This window comes from Diabrotica virgifera, chromosome 1, assembly GCF_917563875.1.
Source record: "Diabrotica virgifera virgifera chromosome 1, PGI_DIABVI_V3a".
NCBI classification, from domain to species: domain Eukaryota; kingdom Metazoa; phylum Arthropoda; class Insecta; order Coleoptera; family Chrysomelidae; genus Diabrotica; species Diabrotica virgifera.
Genome location: NC_065443.1, coordinates 293,798,709 through 293,815,232, shown reverse-complemented (window position 1 = coordinate 293,815,232; position 16,524 = coordinate 293,798,709). Strand labels below are relative to the sequence as shown.

General features: G+C 33.6%; 1 protein-coding gene across 9 annotated transcripts in view; it reads left to right on the top strand.

Annotated features, from left to right (window-relative positions):
* Window positions 1–16,524, top strand: part of LOC114324226 (uncharacterized) — a 117,774-nt gene that overhangs the window by 82,877 nt on the left and 18,373 nt on the right. For 7 of the 9 annotated variants that reach the window (XM_028272004.2, XM_028272006.2, XM_050651978.1 and 4 more), the window contains exon 2: window positions 6,339–6,520. In XM_028272004.2, coding sequence (XP_028127805.2) covers window positions 6,346–6,520 — 175 coding nt within the window. In that variant the 5' untranslated portion in view covers window positions 6,339–6,345. Of the gene's footprint in view, window positions 1–3,331; window positions 3,431–6,338; window positions 6,521–16,524 lie in introns of all 9 variants that reach the window. The other 2 variants (XM_050651947.1, XM_050651960.1) reach the window with 1 other exon arrangement.

The following is a 16,524-nucleotide window of genomic DNA, read 5'->3' as shown; positions in this document are numbered from 1 at the left end:
CTATCCTGATTTTTCTAACCTGCAATGGTGTTCCCCCTGAGATAGTCCTAACCCGGAGATCCGAATGGAGGCTCATTTTACTTCCGGAACATTTTACCTCAGGAGATGCCATCATTTCAGTATAAGTTTTTATTGCGTTTGGAGAAGATATTTCATTTTCGAATATAAACTAATCAAATTGTGTCTTTTGTATGTATTGTGTATTTTGTTTATTGCATTGCACGTATCTCTTATAATATTTGGATTCCCTTAATAGTCCTTCTCCTATATTTCTAAAGAACATTTACCTGTTTTTTTAACGAATATAGGTTCTTAATAACTGTGTCTGTATTATTGTTATTTTATTTTTCTGGCATATAGCGTACGATTTGAAATTTTGGCTAGGTTTTGTTGGCTAAAGTGGCACATTAAAAGCTATTGCGACAACATATGCTCAACTTATAGTGAAAGGAAAGATCGAGTGAAGGAGTGGACTAGGAAGGAAAAAAACTATCGTGGCTCAGAAACATCCGACAATAGACAGGGTTAAGTTTTGAACAGCTAATAAGAACAGCTGAAGACAGAGAAGAGTTTGTAATTGTAGTAGCCAACCTCCATTAAAGAGAGGCCACTTTAACAAGAAGAAGCACAAACAGTAAAAGTCGTATAGTTTGATGAAGGTATTCTCGTATCTCGCACTTCGTATCGTTCCCATCGACCATTGATGATTTTCCTAGAATATATGGGCTATTTATACATCATTGTGTGCAAGCGCGGATACAGGGGGGTCAACGGGTCCATAGACCCTCTTTTGTATTTAGTCTATAAGTATTTTTTTATTATTTATTATTTTTTTCTGTTAACTCTAAACTTTAAGCCATCAGTACAACAATAAATTACACGACAACCGCTTCCAAAGAATTGAAAGAAGCCATAAAATCTAAAAACACCCTTCTCTGAAAAATAATCTGCAGGCGCATTTGTTTGGGTACCGGTGGAACCATAAACAACGGAAATATTTTTCTCAATTTAAAGAATAACAAAAATGATATTTTAAAATGCAAATACATTACACTGGGTATAAACCTTATCTCATGAAAAGTCACGTTTCAAATTTTCGATACAATAAAGATATAATAATTTGTTAAAGATAAAAAAGATCAAGGCAGGTTTTGTTTATATTTGATTCAGAGTTGGACTACCATCTCCATATAGCTATTTCAGCATCCTTATGCATCATCAGTGAAGTTTATGCAGTCACAACTCTGAAGGAAATACAAACATGCTGCCTATTTTAAGGCAAACCATCGCAATGCAATGAACCCACCTTTTGAGACGCAATTTAGCGACATCTCTCGTATTACGAAGAAAACAACGAAAAGCCCCAGATACAAAGTTTACTACATTTTAAACAATTAGAATAATTGAAATAAAAATATAATAAACAATATTTTTATTCTAAGACTTTTCGTTAACCCGCCGTTACACGCGTCTTCTATTGTGACGTGGTTGCACGCGTATGAGCGTCGCCCTCACCTATATAAGTTCGACTTATTTCGAGGAAGAATGAATGTCAACATGTATAAATATAAAATGGGTTGTACTCACATATTATAGAAAGTCTCGTAAACCAGTTTTTTTTATTAATTTAACAAAACAAAAGTAAAAATAATATACGAGTACATAGATCAAAAGCAAGTTTTCTTAATTTTCAATTTCAGCAAGCCACTGAAGAAATTAACGTTCTTTACGCGAATTAACTGTACTAAAAATACAAATTAAAATTAACAACTGGTCTGAAGCTATTTCTTTGTAGTATTTATGTAATTAACTATTAATATTTTGTATTTTGATAACGACGTCCGAGGTGGAATTCTAAACGTCAATAAAATCAATTTTTCAAGTTAAATTGCGGCTTATTTCCCAATTAGAATAGGTAAATTTAAAAATGGGTTCTTAACTAGTGGCGCACCAAGAATTTTCCTCTGGGGGGGAGGGGGGTTAGCTTGGGCACCGAAAGTTTTTTGTATTATTTGTGAAAGACAAGTTACATTTTCCTACTTTCTTTTATATATATTTCTATATGCTCTGGGTGGGATTTTAACCCCCAAAACCCCCGCTCGGTGTGCCACTGTTCCTAACCTAATCCAAACAATAATATTTTAATTAAACCTACCTAAATATTAAATAAAAACCTAAAAGTTTCTTTGAGATAACAGAAACGTGATTTCACCGTGATTACACGCGCAGTGAGGAATTCCCTCACTTGAAGAGGGATGTCTCTCCTTTCAACTATCACACAGCACACTGACCGCCTGAAATATTCTATAACTTTTTCATACCCTCTCATGAACCATGCTAAAGGCATTCCTGGGTGCTTAAGGTTATCGTATTCGTTTACACAATTTCATTGGTTATAAACAAATATGGTGAGGGATTCCCTCATAGCGCGTGTAATGGCGGGTTAATAAACTGCTTTCTGGCTGCATCCCGTATCTCCGGATTTTACAATATATAATCACAGAGACGACGAAAATAGGAGAAAGCAAATAGAGGACACTTAGGGCACGCATTTACCTTCTCTTCGTCTAGGAAAAGGACCGAAAGACAGTTTCTAAATACTCAAAACTGAATAAAAATGAAAAAGATAAAAAAGATCAAGGCAGGTTTTGTTTATATTTGATTCAGAGTTAAACTACCATTTCCATATAGCTATTTCAGCATCCTTATGCATTATCAGTGAAGTTTATGCAGTCACAATTAAAATTTGTAAAACAGTAAAAAAATTTATTTTACTAGATAATCCATGTGTACCTACCCATTAACGGTAGAAAGGTTAATCTTTATGGTAAAGAACGACCAGTGAGATTAATAGTCGTGAATTGTCTATCAATCCTTTTGATACCGTAGGCCGTAGGTATCTGGGATTATATTATAGTGTATTTTATCCTTAGAATAAGTGTGAGTCGTATGGCTAAATCTGGAAAATATAATATTTGATTTGAGTTAAGTCTGGCCCCCTCTATTATGAATTTCTAGATCCGAGCATGATTGTGTGCCTCCCGGGCTCTGTCGTTTGGTCCGAAACGGTATTGAAATTTTCGGTGCGTCTGTAGATCCCCTTCTTTACGATCTCTTCTTTACTTCTAAACTTAATCGAGTGTTCTTTAATTTGGATAATCCCTCTGAACATTCGTGGATTATAACGTAATTTTTATTAAGCATATATGCTTCTTTGAATAAATTCATTCAATACAGACTTTCTTGTATCATTGTTGGTTTGAAGATGAACTAAACATCATCTTTGGCAAATATTTTCGCAAAATATAGCAAATTCTATAACCTTTTTCAGATATCGTTAAAAGCTTTAAAACATATCCATTGGGAGACACCAAGAAAGCAACGGGAAGATGATGTAGAACATGATGCAAGAATTGATTATGTTGGCAAGGTAGGTAGATATTCTTTAAACATCGATTGATGAAATCCCGAAGAGTTTTCAGCAATACGATATCGAAAACCCCTTTGTTTTTTAATTGCTGATCAAGCGGGCGCGACACTATTTTCAAACGTTGCATGACATGTCATGTAATATGCGTAAATATAGGTATGTGCCGAAAAATATTCTGATTCAATTTTTTTCACCATCTTGCTTGAAAAGGTCTCCTTTTAACAAATTTTCATGACAAATTCTCCAGGACCAAAAGGCAGTTAAAATTTTTTTAAACGTTTGTTTTTGTTTTTTCTTAAAACTAATTTTTTTGCATCGGACAATTTTTTTTAGGTTTTTTGGATCGTTCCAAATAGAAAAGATTTTAAGTAACTTTTCTCTAAATGTGATAGTTTTCGAGATATAAGCGATTGAAAATTTAAAAATTGCTAAATTTAAAATTCGACGCTGAAAAATAAAATTACCTGTTTCTGCATACATGGTTTGGACGCTGGGTCTAATTGAAATGTAAATGGAAAGTTAGGTAATAAAATTCTAGAGATTAAGCTTGATAAGGTTTATTTGTCACTTTGAAATAAATACGACATACATTTTACGAAATGGTATCGATCGATACAGTTAGTTTGATACTCATGTATCCTATCTCTAACGAACATAATTTTTTTTCTACTCTTTGGATCTTTAAGTCTTGAATTTCAGACCAATTACTTCACATTTGCTTTTCAAAACATTAAATGTAAATTTGTATTGTAAATAGACACAGGTTTATGGATTACAAACAAATTACCAGTTTGTTTTTTGCGGGAAACGAAAGTAATTAGTTTCGGTAGTACCGTAAATAAATTATCAATATGTCATCAGATGTTACTATACAGAATGTCTCACCGAATAAATCCTATTCTACCTCTTACTCTACATCAGTGGAATTTATACAACCCGTTGGATGTGCATGATTTGGACGCTAAATTTAAAAGACCCAAAGGAGGAAGACCCAACCCTTCGGTCCTAACTTTACTTTCTGGCAGCGTCCAAAACACGGGTACTTTTAAGACCCTCAGGTACTTTAGCGTCGAAAACATGCCCGCCTGCAAAATCAGCCATTTTTAATCTCAAAAACTATTGGGAAAACCGAAAATTTCAATGTTACCAAGGTACATAGTTATTCTATGAGCATCAATTGATGAAATCCCGAAGCATATTTGTAAATGGGGTCTACCCCAAAATCCCGACAGCCAAAATCCCGACAGCCACAATCCCGACTCCCGACGGCCAGAATACCGACAGGCCAGAATCCCGACAGGTTTGATAAGTTTCTTTTTAACATATAATTACATTTATTTCTTGTTTTTTATTTTTTGTTTCTAAACAAAAGTATTTTGTATTAAAAGTATTAACAAAAGTCGGAATTTTTAATTATGCGAGGATTGTTGCATGTCGGGATTCTGGCCTGTCGGTATTTTGGCCGTCGGGATTTTGGCTGTCGGGATTTTGGCTGTTGGGATTTTGGGCGGCACAGTTGTAAATGTAATCGGAAAATATTTGAAGTTTAAAAAAGATTGTTGAAAAAATTGTTTGACCTTTTTTTTACTCTGGCAACATGCAAATTTGTTAATAGGGAACATTTCAAGCAAGATGCTGAAAAAAAATTGAATCAGAATATTTTTAGAACATATATTTACGCATATTACCTATACATGCAACGGTTGAAAATAATGTCACGCCCGCTTGATTAGCAATTAAAAAACAAAGGGTTTTCGATATTGTATTGCAAAAAACTCTTCGGGATTTCATCAATCGATGTTTAAAGAATATCTACCTACCTCGGCAACATTGAAATTTTCAGTTTTTCACTATCAACTTTAGAGAAAAGGCACTAAAGACCTTTTCTGTTTGGAATGATCCAATAAACCTAAAAAAAACTTTGTTTAATGTAAAAAAAATAATTTTAGGAAAGAAACAAAAAAAACGTTAAAAAATTTTTTTACCCACTTCTGGACCTGCCAACATGCAAATTTGTTAAAAGAGGTCCTTTTTCAGTAAGATTGTGCAAAAAATCCGAATCAGAATATTTTTCCTAGCGGATGCGCAGTGGCTTTTTGGACTAGGGAGATATTACAATTTCAAATATAAGGCTTCTGAGATGCTACGTGTTCTCTGTATTATTTTATGGATTGGAGGCATGGACATTAAAGAAATACGTTTCAGACCTATTGTAGCCTTCGAATTATGAACCTATAGAAGAATATTACGAATAAGTTGGGAGGATAGAGTCACGAATGTCGAATGTCAAAGGAAGAATAATGGGAACAGAAAAACAGTTTTTCAATACTAATTACTAAATTACTTGCTGCAATCAATTTCAAAGGATACGCATCTGGTTAAACAATTTGGCAGTTTAGTTAACTGCACTTCTGCTGATCTCTTTAGAGCAGTGGTACTGAAACTGTGAATAGCCGTGATGATTGCGCACCCTCTTAGAGGAGATGACATATTCAGAAAAAGTATCCTTCAATAAAGTCGTCCCAGGTACATATATAATAGATAAAAATATTGACAATATCATTTTTGAGTCCTCTATTTTAAACACAATGTTTAAATTTTTATTTTTATTGTTTAAAATTATTAAAATAATATCATTAAAATAGTACTTTATTCCCATTATTCACAACAGTAGATAACAATGAAATTACAAAAAAATGGTTTCAGAACAATTTGAAAACTGACTTTTAACATACTTGTTCATTCTTGGAATGTTATTTTGCCATCGGTGAAATTAAAGTTCATCAAACATTGCAAATATCGCTACTCATCGGTAACCGTATGTTAAAAAAACAAATCATTGCAAACATAACTTAATTATTGTTAATTAATATTGAGGAAGCTACTTTTACACTCTGTTGATTTTCAGATAAGACATGCTAACCTCAGATCAAACACAAACAAGTGCAAATATGGAGCTCTTGAATAAAAAGGATTATACGAAAAAAGAAATCATCACATATCGCTTCTCCTTGAACAACGAGAAGGCAGAGCCACCTGAAGTACCAGAGATGATAACACGGATTCGGCAAGTCATTTTGTCAATATGCGGTAAGTTGTATATCTTGTTTCAATAATTGCAAAAGAGACACCTACATATTTTTAATATTAATACATCTTCTTCAAGTGCCGCCTACCAATCGGAGGTAGATATGATTCATCATCATCATCGATGGCGTTACAACTATTCGTGAGTCTTTGCAGAGTTTATTACTGTCTTCCATGTTTGCCAGTCCTTCTTCTTCTTCCTCTTTATAAGCAATTCTGCTTGTTCATTGGCGGATTGATACTTCTATGGAAGGTTGTCACTCCATCTTTTGCGCGGTCGGCCGATACTTCTACCGATTGGTGATTTATCTCGTGCTATTTTGACTACACGTGTCTCCCCCATCCTGGTTATGTGGTTGTTCCATTCTCTTTTTCTATTTAGTGTCCATTTGTTTATACTCTGTACGTCACATTGTCTTCTGATATCTTCACTCCTCTTTCGATCTCTGAGTGTATTTCCTGTAATTCTTCTCAGTACTCTCATTTCTGCCGTTTCCAGTAGTCTTTGTGTTGTGGTTGTATCGGGTCTTGTTTCTGATGCATATGTCATTATTGATCTTACACTGGCTTTATAAATTCTTGGGTTCATCTCAGTGTTAATATGCCGGTTTCGCCATACAGTGTTATTAAGGCATCCTGCCAGTCTATTTGCTCTTTGTACTTGATTTCTCACTTCTGTGTCCAGGTCTCCGTAACTTGACAATGTAATTCCAAGGTATTTTATTTCCATTACTTGTTCAATACTAATACCATCAATTTCTATTTTACATCTGATTGGTTCTTTACTGATTACTATTGTTTTGGTTTTCTGAGATGAAATTGTCATATTGAATTCTTTTGCTCTTATGTTAAATGTGTGGACTAATCTTTGCAGACTATCATTATCTTGGGCTATCAATATTGCGTCATCTGCGTAGCAGAGTATTTTTACTTCTGTGTTTCCCATTCTATATCCTGGTCCTTTGTTGACGTTTTTGATGATTTCATCCATGATTAAACTGAAGAGCATAGGACTCAATGAGTCTCCCTGTCTTATTCCGCTGCCTATATCTATAGGTTCTGTAAGTTGTCCATGTCCATCTATTCTGACTTCCATTTTGTTGTTTTGGTAGATGTTTTCAATAGTTTTATATCTAGAGGACTTCTCTATTATACAGAAGATGGATTACATCTTTGAGTCTTACTCTGTCAAATGCTTTCTTCAAGTCAATCAGACATAGAAATGCTGGTCGATTATACATAATGCTGTACACGATCTTCCAGTACGAGAACCCTCTTGTTCATCTGCTAAACTTATCCTCTGATTCATTACGTCTTATAGTTATTTCGTTTCTTATAGTTTTATAATTATCGTATGCCTCTTGTGTTTTAGTTGACATGTGTTTTAGGTAAGCTTTTTTCTTCTCTTTACATTTTTCCTTCACTTCTGTACAAAACCATGGAGTTCTTCGTCTTGGAAACGATTTATTTTTATTAATGTTTCTTTCACCAAGAACTTCCTTGGCTGAGGCTAAGATATTAGACTTAATTTTTGCCCAGCTTTCTTCCACTCCGTCACTTTCAGTGATATACATGTTGCTGCTTTTTTCCGTTATTCTTTTTTGGAATAGGTATCTTGTGGAGTTGTCCTGTAAACTTTCAACTTTAATCTTTGTGGTGTATTCTGCTATTTTTTATCACATATGTGAGTTTCCATTCTGATTTTGCACAATCCCAATTTATGATAGCTTCCTATTTCTGTTGTTGTTAGTGCTCTTACATCTAAGATTAGAGACCGGTGTAGCTCTCTATTCAACAGTATATAGTCTATCATAGATCTTTGTCCTCTAGTGTTTTCAAAGGTGTATTTGTATTGTTCTTTGTGAGGGAAAAATGTATTGTTAATTCGTATTTCATTTATTCTGCAGAGGTCCGTCAGAAGGTCTCCATTTTCATTTCTGATATTTTCATTATATCGCTCTTTTATTCCCGGAACTGTGTCATTGCCAACACGGGTATTAAAATCACCAATAATGATTATATATTCATCATTTGGGATCTCGGATATTACAGTCTGAAGGTGTTCATAGAAGTTTTCTCTTATGGTGGCATCTCTGTTTTTCTCAGGTGCATAGATCGCTATCACATTCAGAGGTTTGACATCCAGTTTGACTTTTACAGTAACTATTCTTTCGGCGATATATCGGCACTTTTGTACTTGGTGTAAAAATTATCCGTGGACTAGCAGTGCGACTCCTTCTTTGGCTCTCGTATCTTTTGCAACACCACTGTAAATCATCAGATAGTCATCCAGCATAATTTGACCTTTTCCTTTTTTCTTGGTCTCTTGTAGTGCACATATGTATGTGTATATTTTTTTCTAGAAGCTCTTTTGTGATTTCCTGCTCTCTTGTGTTTAGAGACTTCACATTCCAAGTACCGATGCGAAGTATATTTTTCGTTTTCCATAAATTCGTTGTCCTTTTTCTCGCGTTAGTCGTCGTAATGAAATTATTCCTTTTCCGAGGCATAATCCTGTTTCTATGAACTGTATGGTTTTAAAGTATATCAGTAGGGTGCTAACCTGGCTGTAGATCCCCTCCTCCTTTATCCGGGCTTGGGACCGGCAACAGTTCTGTCGAGCTACTCGATCACACCAAAAATCTGCAGGCGGAGTTGTTTGTCGGTCCTGTGACACCAATTCCCATTGTGTCACTCCAATTTTCTCTAGATCTTCTTTGTCTGCATATTTCCACCTTTTTCTAGGCCTTCCTGCAGATCTTCTTCCATCTGGCCTTTCCCAGAACACATTGTTTATAAGGCGATTTTCGTTACTGCGTATCACATGCCCTGCCCATCTGAGTCTATTAGCCTTTATATATCTGACTAGATTTTCCTTTCCGAATAGAGAGTCATCTAACTCGTTATTGTATCTGCGCCTCTATTCGTTTGTCACGTTGTCTCTGCAAGGGCCATTATCATTCAAAGGATTTTACGTTCCCACACAAGCAATTTATTTACTTCTCTTTTTGTTACCGTCCATGTTTCGCTTCCATGCGCGACTGCTGGTCGTATTATGGTCTTATATATTTGGATTTTTACACCTCGTGAAAGAAGTTTTGACTTCATTAGATGTTGCATTGCAAAGAAAGATCTGTTTCCTGCCATTATGCGGGTTTCAACTTCTCACTATATTTTGTTGTCATTTGTGATAGTTGCTCCTAGATATTTAAATTCTTTAACCACTTCGAAGTTATGACCGTTTATAGTAAGGTTTTGCCTTATTCGCCGTCGTTCTTATTTTGAGACGACCATGTATTTTGTTTTGTTTTCATTTATTTTTAGACCGATATTTAATGCAGCTTCTTCGAAGCTCCAGAAAATTCCCTTAATTTCTAATGTTGGTTGTTCCACTGCGTCTACGTAATCGGCAAATGAGAGTATGATTTTTGCTCTCCGAGTAGTTATCCCTGGTTTGATTTGTAGATACATTTGTCGCATGACATATTCTATGGTCAGGTTAAACAACAATGGGGACAACGGATCTCCCTGTCTCAGTCCAGAATTTACGTAGTAAGCATTTGATATTTTTTTCCTCTTCTAACTTGTGCAAAGGAGTTACTTACACACATTTGTGTTACCGCAGCTAGTTTCTTGGGAAGGTCGAGCTCGATCATTGCCTTCCATAATGTTGCTCGATTAATTGAATCATAAGCCTGTTTGAACTCTATAAAGATCTGACTCACACCCTAATTATATTCCCAATACTTTTCAAGCATTTGTCTTATTGTAAATATTTTATCAATAGTCGATCTTCCAGGCCTAAAACCACACTGGTAGTCAACAACTATTTCTTCGGCGTATGGTAGTAATCTTTTTAATAATATCGAAGCCAATATTTTATACGTAGTGTTGATTAGTGAGATTCCTCTGTAATTCATGCATGATTCCTTTTTTCCTTTCTTGTGTATTGGTACAATAATGGTTCATATGATTAGCATTATCTTTACTTTATCGGCGCTGCTCTGAAGAATTCTATGAAACTGCCTTTAAACCAGTACTTTAAATTTTTTAACCATGATCCTCTTCTTCTTCTCCCACTGCTTTATCCTCTTATCTTTCCCTGTATTATCAATCTTCGCATTTGATATCGCTGCCCCCACATTACGTGGCCCATATATTGTAATTTTCTTATTTTTATTGTGTATACTGCCAGGCAACAAGTTTTCGAAAAATTGTCGCATTATTTTCAATAATTTATTCTCACTATCTTGTGATGTTAATACTGACAATTTTAAAAATATGTTTGGTCCTATTGATTGCTTAAATGTTCTTGTCAACTAATTGCTATAAATGCAGCCCTGTTTAATAAATAAAAAATATTAATATTAATAATAATCTTTCATTGTTACCTTCAACCTGCTATGAAGGATAGAGAACGGAAGCAAAAATAATAGTCCAACTGAAAACTATCGATTCCTCAATAATTACTGATTTGTGACCGATTCAATTATCTGCTATCCATTAACAATTTGCAGATTTGATTGGGATTTAAGTATAAATTGTTGTTTTAGATAATAATAAAACATTTTCCGATAGGTTTCGAAGTGGTTCAGTTTAGTTTACGGTAGTTAGTTCTCTAGTTCACATTTTAGGTTTTCATTAAGGTGGTTGCTTCCTATACTTGAGAAACTTTATAGGCCTGAATCCCGCCTACCAAAAAAAAGTTTATTAATAGCAAGCTGAAAATTTGTAATTTAATTTTTAGCAATTTAATAGCTTAACGGTCTCTGTGTAGTCGGACAAACTTTGATGTACCTATGAGAACACTGAAACAGGGGAAGTTTTAATTGTGGAACGTGATTTTAATTGTGAAACGTGATTTTAATTGTGAAACGTGTCATCCTGACAAGTTTATGATTGTGAAAACTAACAGGTTGTTTTTAAGTTTATTCAATAGCAAACTTTATACAGGGTGATTGATTAGTGGGGTAAAGCTCAATAGATCGGCTATAGTAATAGATAGCAATAAAAGTTAATAACAAAAATTATAGACAACTTTGGGATTCATATTAGAGAATTAGTATAAATGTTACAGGGTGTTCGATAACCGAGTGGCAGACCAAACTTATGTTTTTTTAAATGGAACACCCTGTATTTTATTTTATATTCGAAATCTCCTTAACTGCCCCATCACAAAAATATAAAGGTTTGTTATGTTATACAGGGTACCTATGTACAAAGTTATACCCAATTTTATATGAAAATCGTAACAAGTTCAACATCCTGTATAAATAAAAATAAGTACAACAGCAATGGTTTATTGGTGCGATATTTTTTTGTTGATTGTTAATTGTAATATTGCTAATTTTCTTTATACCGAATACAGGGTGGGTCAGAAAGCAAGTTCATCATTTTCTCAGTAATTTTAAATGGAACACCCTATATTTTATATCACTATTGAAAAATACCATTACCATACTTTCATTTTTATGTAACATTTCCTATGTCTAAATTTATTAGTTTTCGAGATATTTTCATTTTTCAGAGCAAATTATTAGTTAGAGTCTAAATTTTTCCAAATTTTAAGTAAGCCATGACTGAGTGGTCGAACACTGGCAGTTCATCGTGATAAAACTGTTATTGTGTTATTAAATAGTTGAGATGAATTTTACTGTTGAGGAAATAGTAAATCTGGCCGGATATTGGGGGAGTGCAATAAAAATGCATTATTATCAGTAAGAATTTATCATGAGCGGTTCCCTGGAAGACGACAACCTACAAAAGCAATTTTTGAAAGATTGAATAATCGGTTTAACCGCACTGGTTCAGTTAGGTGTAAAAAACACGAACGAACAAAAAGTATCATCCACATACAAGTATTCGAAATATTTCCAAAGAAAAAGAACGAACTTACTACTCTGTGCAAAAAATTATTGCAAAAAAACAGAATGCACCCTTGCCGCATTCAAATGCACCAAGAATTAATTCAGGAAGATTTTGAAAAGAGAATATTATTTTGTGAATGGGTCTTAGATAATATCAATCAACAGATAGATTTCTTGGATAATGTACTGTGTATTTGGAGATGAAGCATGTTTCATAAAAACGGTTCAGTCATGGCCTACTTAGAATTTAGAAAAATTTAGACACCTAATTAATAATGTGCTCTGAAAAATTAAAATATCTCGAAAACTAATAAATTTAGACATAGGAAATATTATATAAAAATTAAAGTACGGTAATGGTACTTTTTAATAGTGATATAATATACAGGGTATTCCATTTATAATTACTGAGACAATGATGAACTTTTTGACTCACTCTGTATTTGATATAAAGAAAATTAGCAGCATCAATCATTTTCGAAAATTTTGACAATCAATAAAAAAATATGGCACCAATAAACTATTTCTGTTGTGCTTATTTTTATTTATACAGGATGACGAACTTGTTACGATTTTCATATAAAATTGGTTATAACTTTGTACATACCCTATATAACATTACAAACCATTATATTTTTGTAATGGGGCAGTTAACGAGATTTTAAATATAAAATAAAATACAGGGTGTTCCATTTAAAAAAACATAAGTTTGGTCTGCCACTAGGTTATCGAACACCCTGTAACATTTTAACTAATTTTGTAATATGAATCTCAAAGTTGTCTACAATTTTTGTTATTAACTTTTATTGCTATCTATTACTATAGCGGATCTATTGAGCTTTATCCCACTAATCAATCACCCTGTATAATATGTGAAAAAATATTTGGCCGACAGATATGTTGGGCATTTTAATGACAGGAATTATATTGGTGCTAATTAGCAGTCTAATTTTTGCATGAAAGTTTAATGAAAGGGTAACCAATCAATTGGAAATTCTGTCCGACAAAATACGTGGGACGTTTTCGTAGTCTGTCGTTCTAAATTTTTAGCCTGTTCCACAATTAAAACTTCCCCTGTCCCAGTGTTCCCCTACATCAAAGTTTGTCCGACTAGACACCGTTAAGCTATTAACAAATTTTCAGCTTGCTATTAATAAACTTTTTTTGTTACGCGGGATCCAGTCCTATTAGCAACAAATGTACTTCGAGATATTTAAGAGATAGCTTTGATTTTTAGCTCCAAAATGGTTTTTTAAATAAAACGATTTATGGGCTGGACATCAAAATGTCAATTAAAGTTTCTATAAGCATATTTGTGACTAACTCCCAAGAAATGTATGAGTTAAAAGTGTATTAGGTGATGTAGATAAGATTGATGGTTATAAATAAATGGTTAAATTGTCTATTTAGATATGAAAATATAAATGTTTATTGTTTATTACGATTACCTTGACTTGTAAGAATCAGCTTCGTTATCCTGTTTCCTCTTCTTCCTGTGCCATACTCGATTTTCGTGCGTTGGATATCAAATTAGCTATACTAATTTTGTTGAAGGCAGCTCGGAAAAGAGATGCAGAGGATCTGTTAAACTATTCACTAAGTTTTCTAAGCCATGACGTTTCTTCTTCGACCTGGCCCTCTTCTTCCGTCTGTCTTACCTCGTATTATTAAATGAAATATATCATATTATTATATCTCTGGGTGACGCATAACATGGCCAAAATATTCCAGTTTGCGATTTTTAAATATTCTGGCCACTTGTGTAACTTTTCTTATTAGGGCAGTCAATGAGGGTGTTTGGCTCCGAATTCCATCCTACTACATCGATTTACTTGATATTTTCACAGTAAGTAGGGAATAGCTCATGAAACAAAGTCTACCCTATGCCGATGTGCGCTTTTATCTTGAGGGTGGTTCCCACCCCTTCTCGGGAGTGAAAAATGTTTTGGTTAAAATAACCACGGCAGAGGCTAGAGAACCTAATTTTAAGCAAAATCTGTTCTATAATTGTTTTTTGAAAACTCAATACTTTTTGAGTTATTCGTGGTTGAAAATTGGCCATTTTCATTGAAAAATGACACCTTTTCGGACGGATTTTTGTGAATACCTTGAAAACTATGCATCTAACAAAAAAGCTATATAAAATATTTCTGTAGGTCATAAAAAAACACGTTCCTTCATAAATCTTCTAGTTAAAATAGAAAGAGGGATATGGTAGGTAAGAAGAGTTTGTTTTTTTTTGCTGCATGCTCAAATCGGTGTATTCAACTTGAAATAACAGAGAAACGGTCGATTTTAGGTGAATAATGATACTTACAACTTTTATAGCGCTTGAAAAGACCTTTAAAATGAGCAATACTAAATGTCGATTACATTCAAACTGAGCGAGATATTCTGCAAAAAACTTGATAACTAATGTATTTTAAGAAGAAATGACCTAATATACCTGACTATTGTAGTTAACCCCACATCAATCAGAATTTAAATTTATCGTTTTTCTTCTACAATACTTTTTATTATAGTATTATTTATATGTTCAAAAAGTTGGACTAGTTTAAAATGAATGGTTTTTGAAAAAAAAAATAATATCAAATTATAGAGCGCATTTTTAAATTTTCTTAAAAATCTTTCTTTTTCTCCATGTAACTCGAAAATGATAAGAGATACGAAAAAAGATACCACACAAAAATGTAGGATTTTTTAGATAAAAATTTTCTTTTTATTTTTCATTACTGTATCTCTTATCATTTTCAAGTTACATGGAGAAAAAGGAAGATTTTTAAGAAAATTTAAAAATCCTCTCTATAATTTGATGTATTTTTTTTAAACCCGTTTTAAACCCGTCCAACTTTCTGAACATAGAAATAACACTATAGTAAAAGGTATTGTAGAAGGAAAACGATGCACTTACATTTTGGTGGATGGGGGTTAAAATTACTTCTCATTTTTTCTTAAAACACATTAGTTATCAATTTTGTTGCAGCATATCTCGCTTAGTTTTAATGTAATGGACCTTTAATATAGCTCATTTTAAAGGTATTTTAAGCACTACAAAAGGTATTGGTAGCATTATACACCTAAAATCGACCTTTTCTCTGTTATTTCAAGTTGAATACACCAATTTGTGAATGTACCAAAAAGCAAACTATTTTCACCTACCATATCTCTTTTTGTATTATAACTAGAAGAATTATAGAGGCAAGTGTCTCTTTGTTTTTTTATAACTTACAAAAATGTTGAATATCGTTTTTTTTTTAGTTAAATGCATAGTTTTTAAGGTGTTTGCCAAAAACCGTTCGAAAAGGTATTATGTTTCAATGAAATTGACCAATTTTCAACCACGAATAACTCAAAAAGTATTGAGTTTTCAAAAAAAATTATTTAACAGTATTTGCTTAGAATTAGGTTTTCTAGCGAATTCCGTGATAATTTTAACCAAAAAACCCCCAAGATAAAAGCACACATCGGCGTAGGGTAGACTTTGAATTAGGAGATAAGTAGAGGCTAGGCCCAATATTCACAAAGATATTTTCCGATACATCCAGATTTCAAATTTCAAATAAATCCTGCACCAAATTCATGATGGGTAGCGTGTCCACTGTTTTTCTTCTTGTTGTGCCATCTTCTAATGAAGGTTGGCGATCACTTTTTTAAACGCTTCTCTATCTCTTGCAAGGTGAAATGTCTGTTCAACGCAACACTGAGGTTAGTCCAATCTCTGATATTCCTCAGCCAAGAATTTTTCTTTCTTCCCAGGCCTTTCTCCCCTTAATATTCCTTGCATGATGATGTGCAGCAGAGTATTTATCGTTAAGTATGTGGCCCAGATACGATGTTTTTCTTATTTTCATTGTGTTCATCAGCTTTCTGCCATGTCCAATTCTTCTTAATACTTCTTCGTTTGAGACTTTTGCAGTCCAATGAATTTTCAGAATACGCCTATATAGCCACATTTCGAATGCCTCCAAATTGTTTACGGATTGGGATTTATCGTCCAAGCTTCTACCCCATATAGTAGTTGCGACCAAACATAACATTCGACGAACCTCAATCTAATGGCCATACTCAATTTTAATTCCAAGATATCGAAATGAAAATGTTTACTCACTGTTTATTGTTACTATTTCCATTAATCAATCC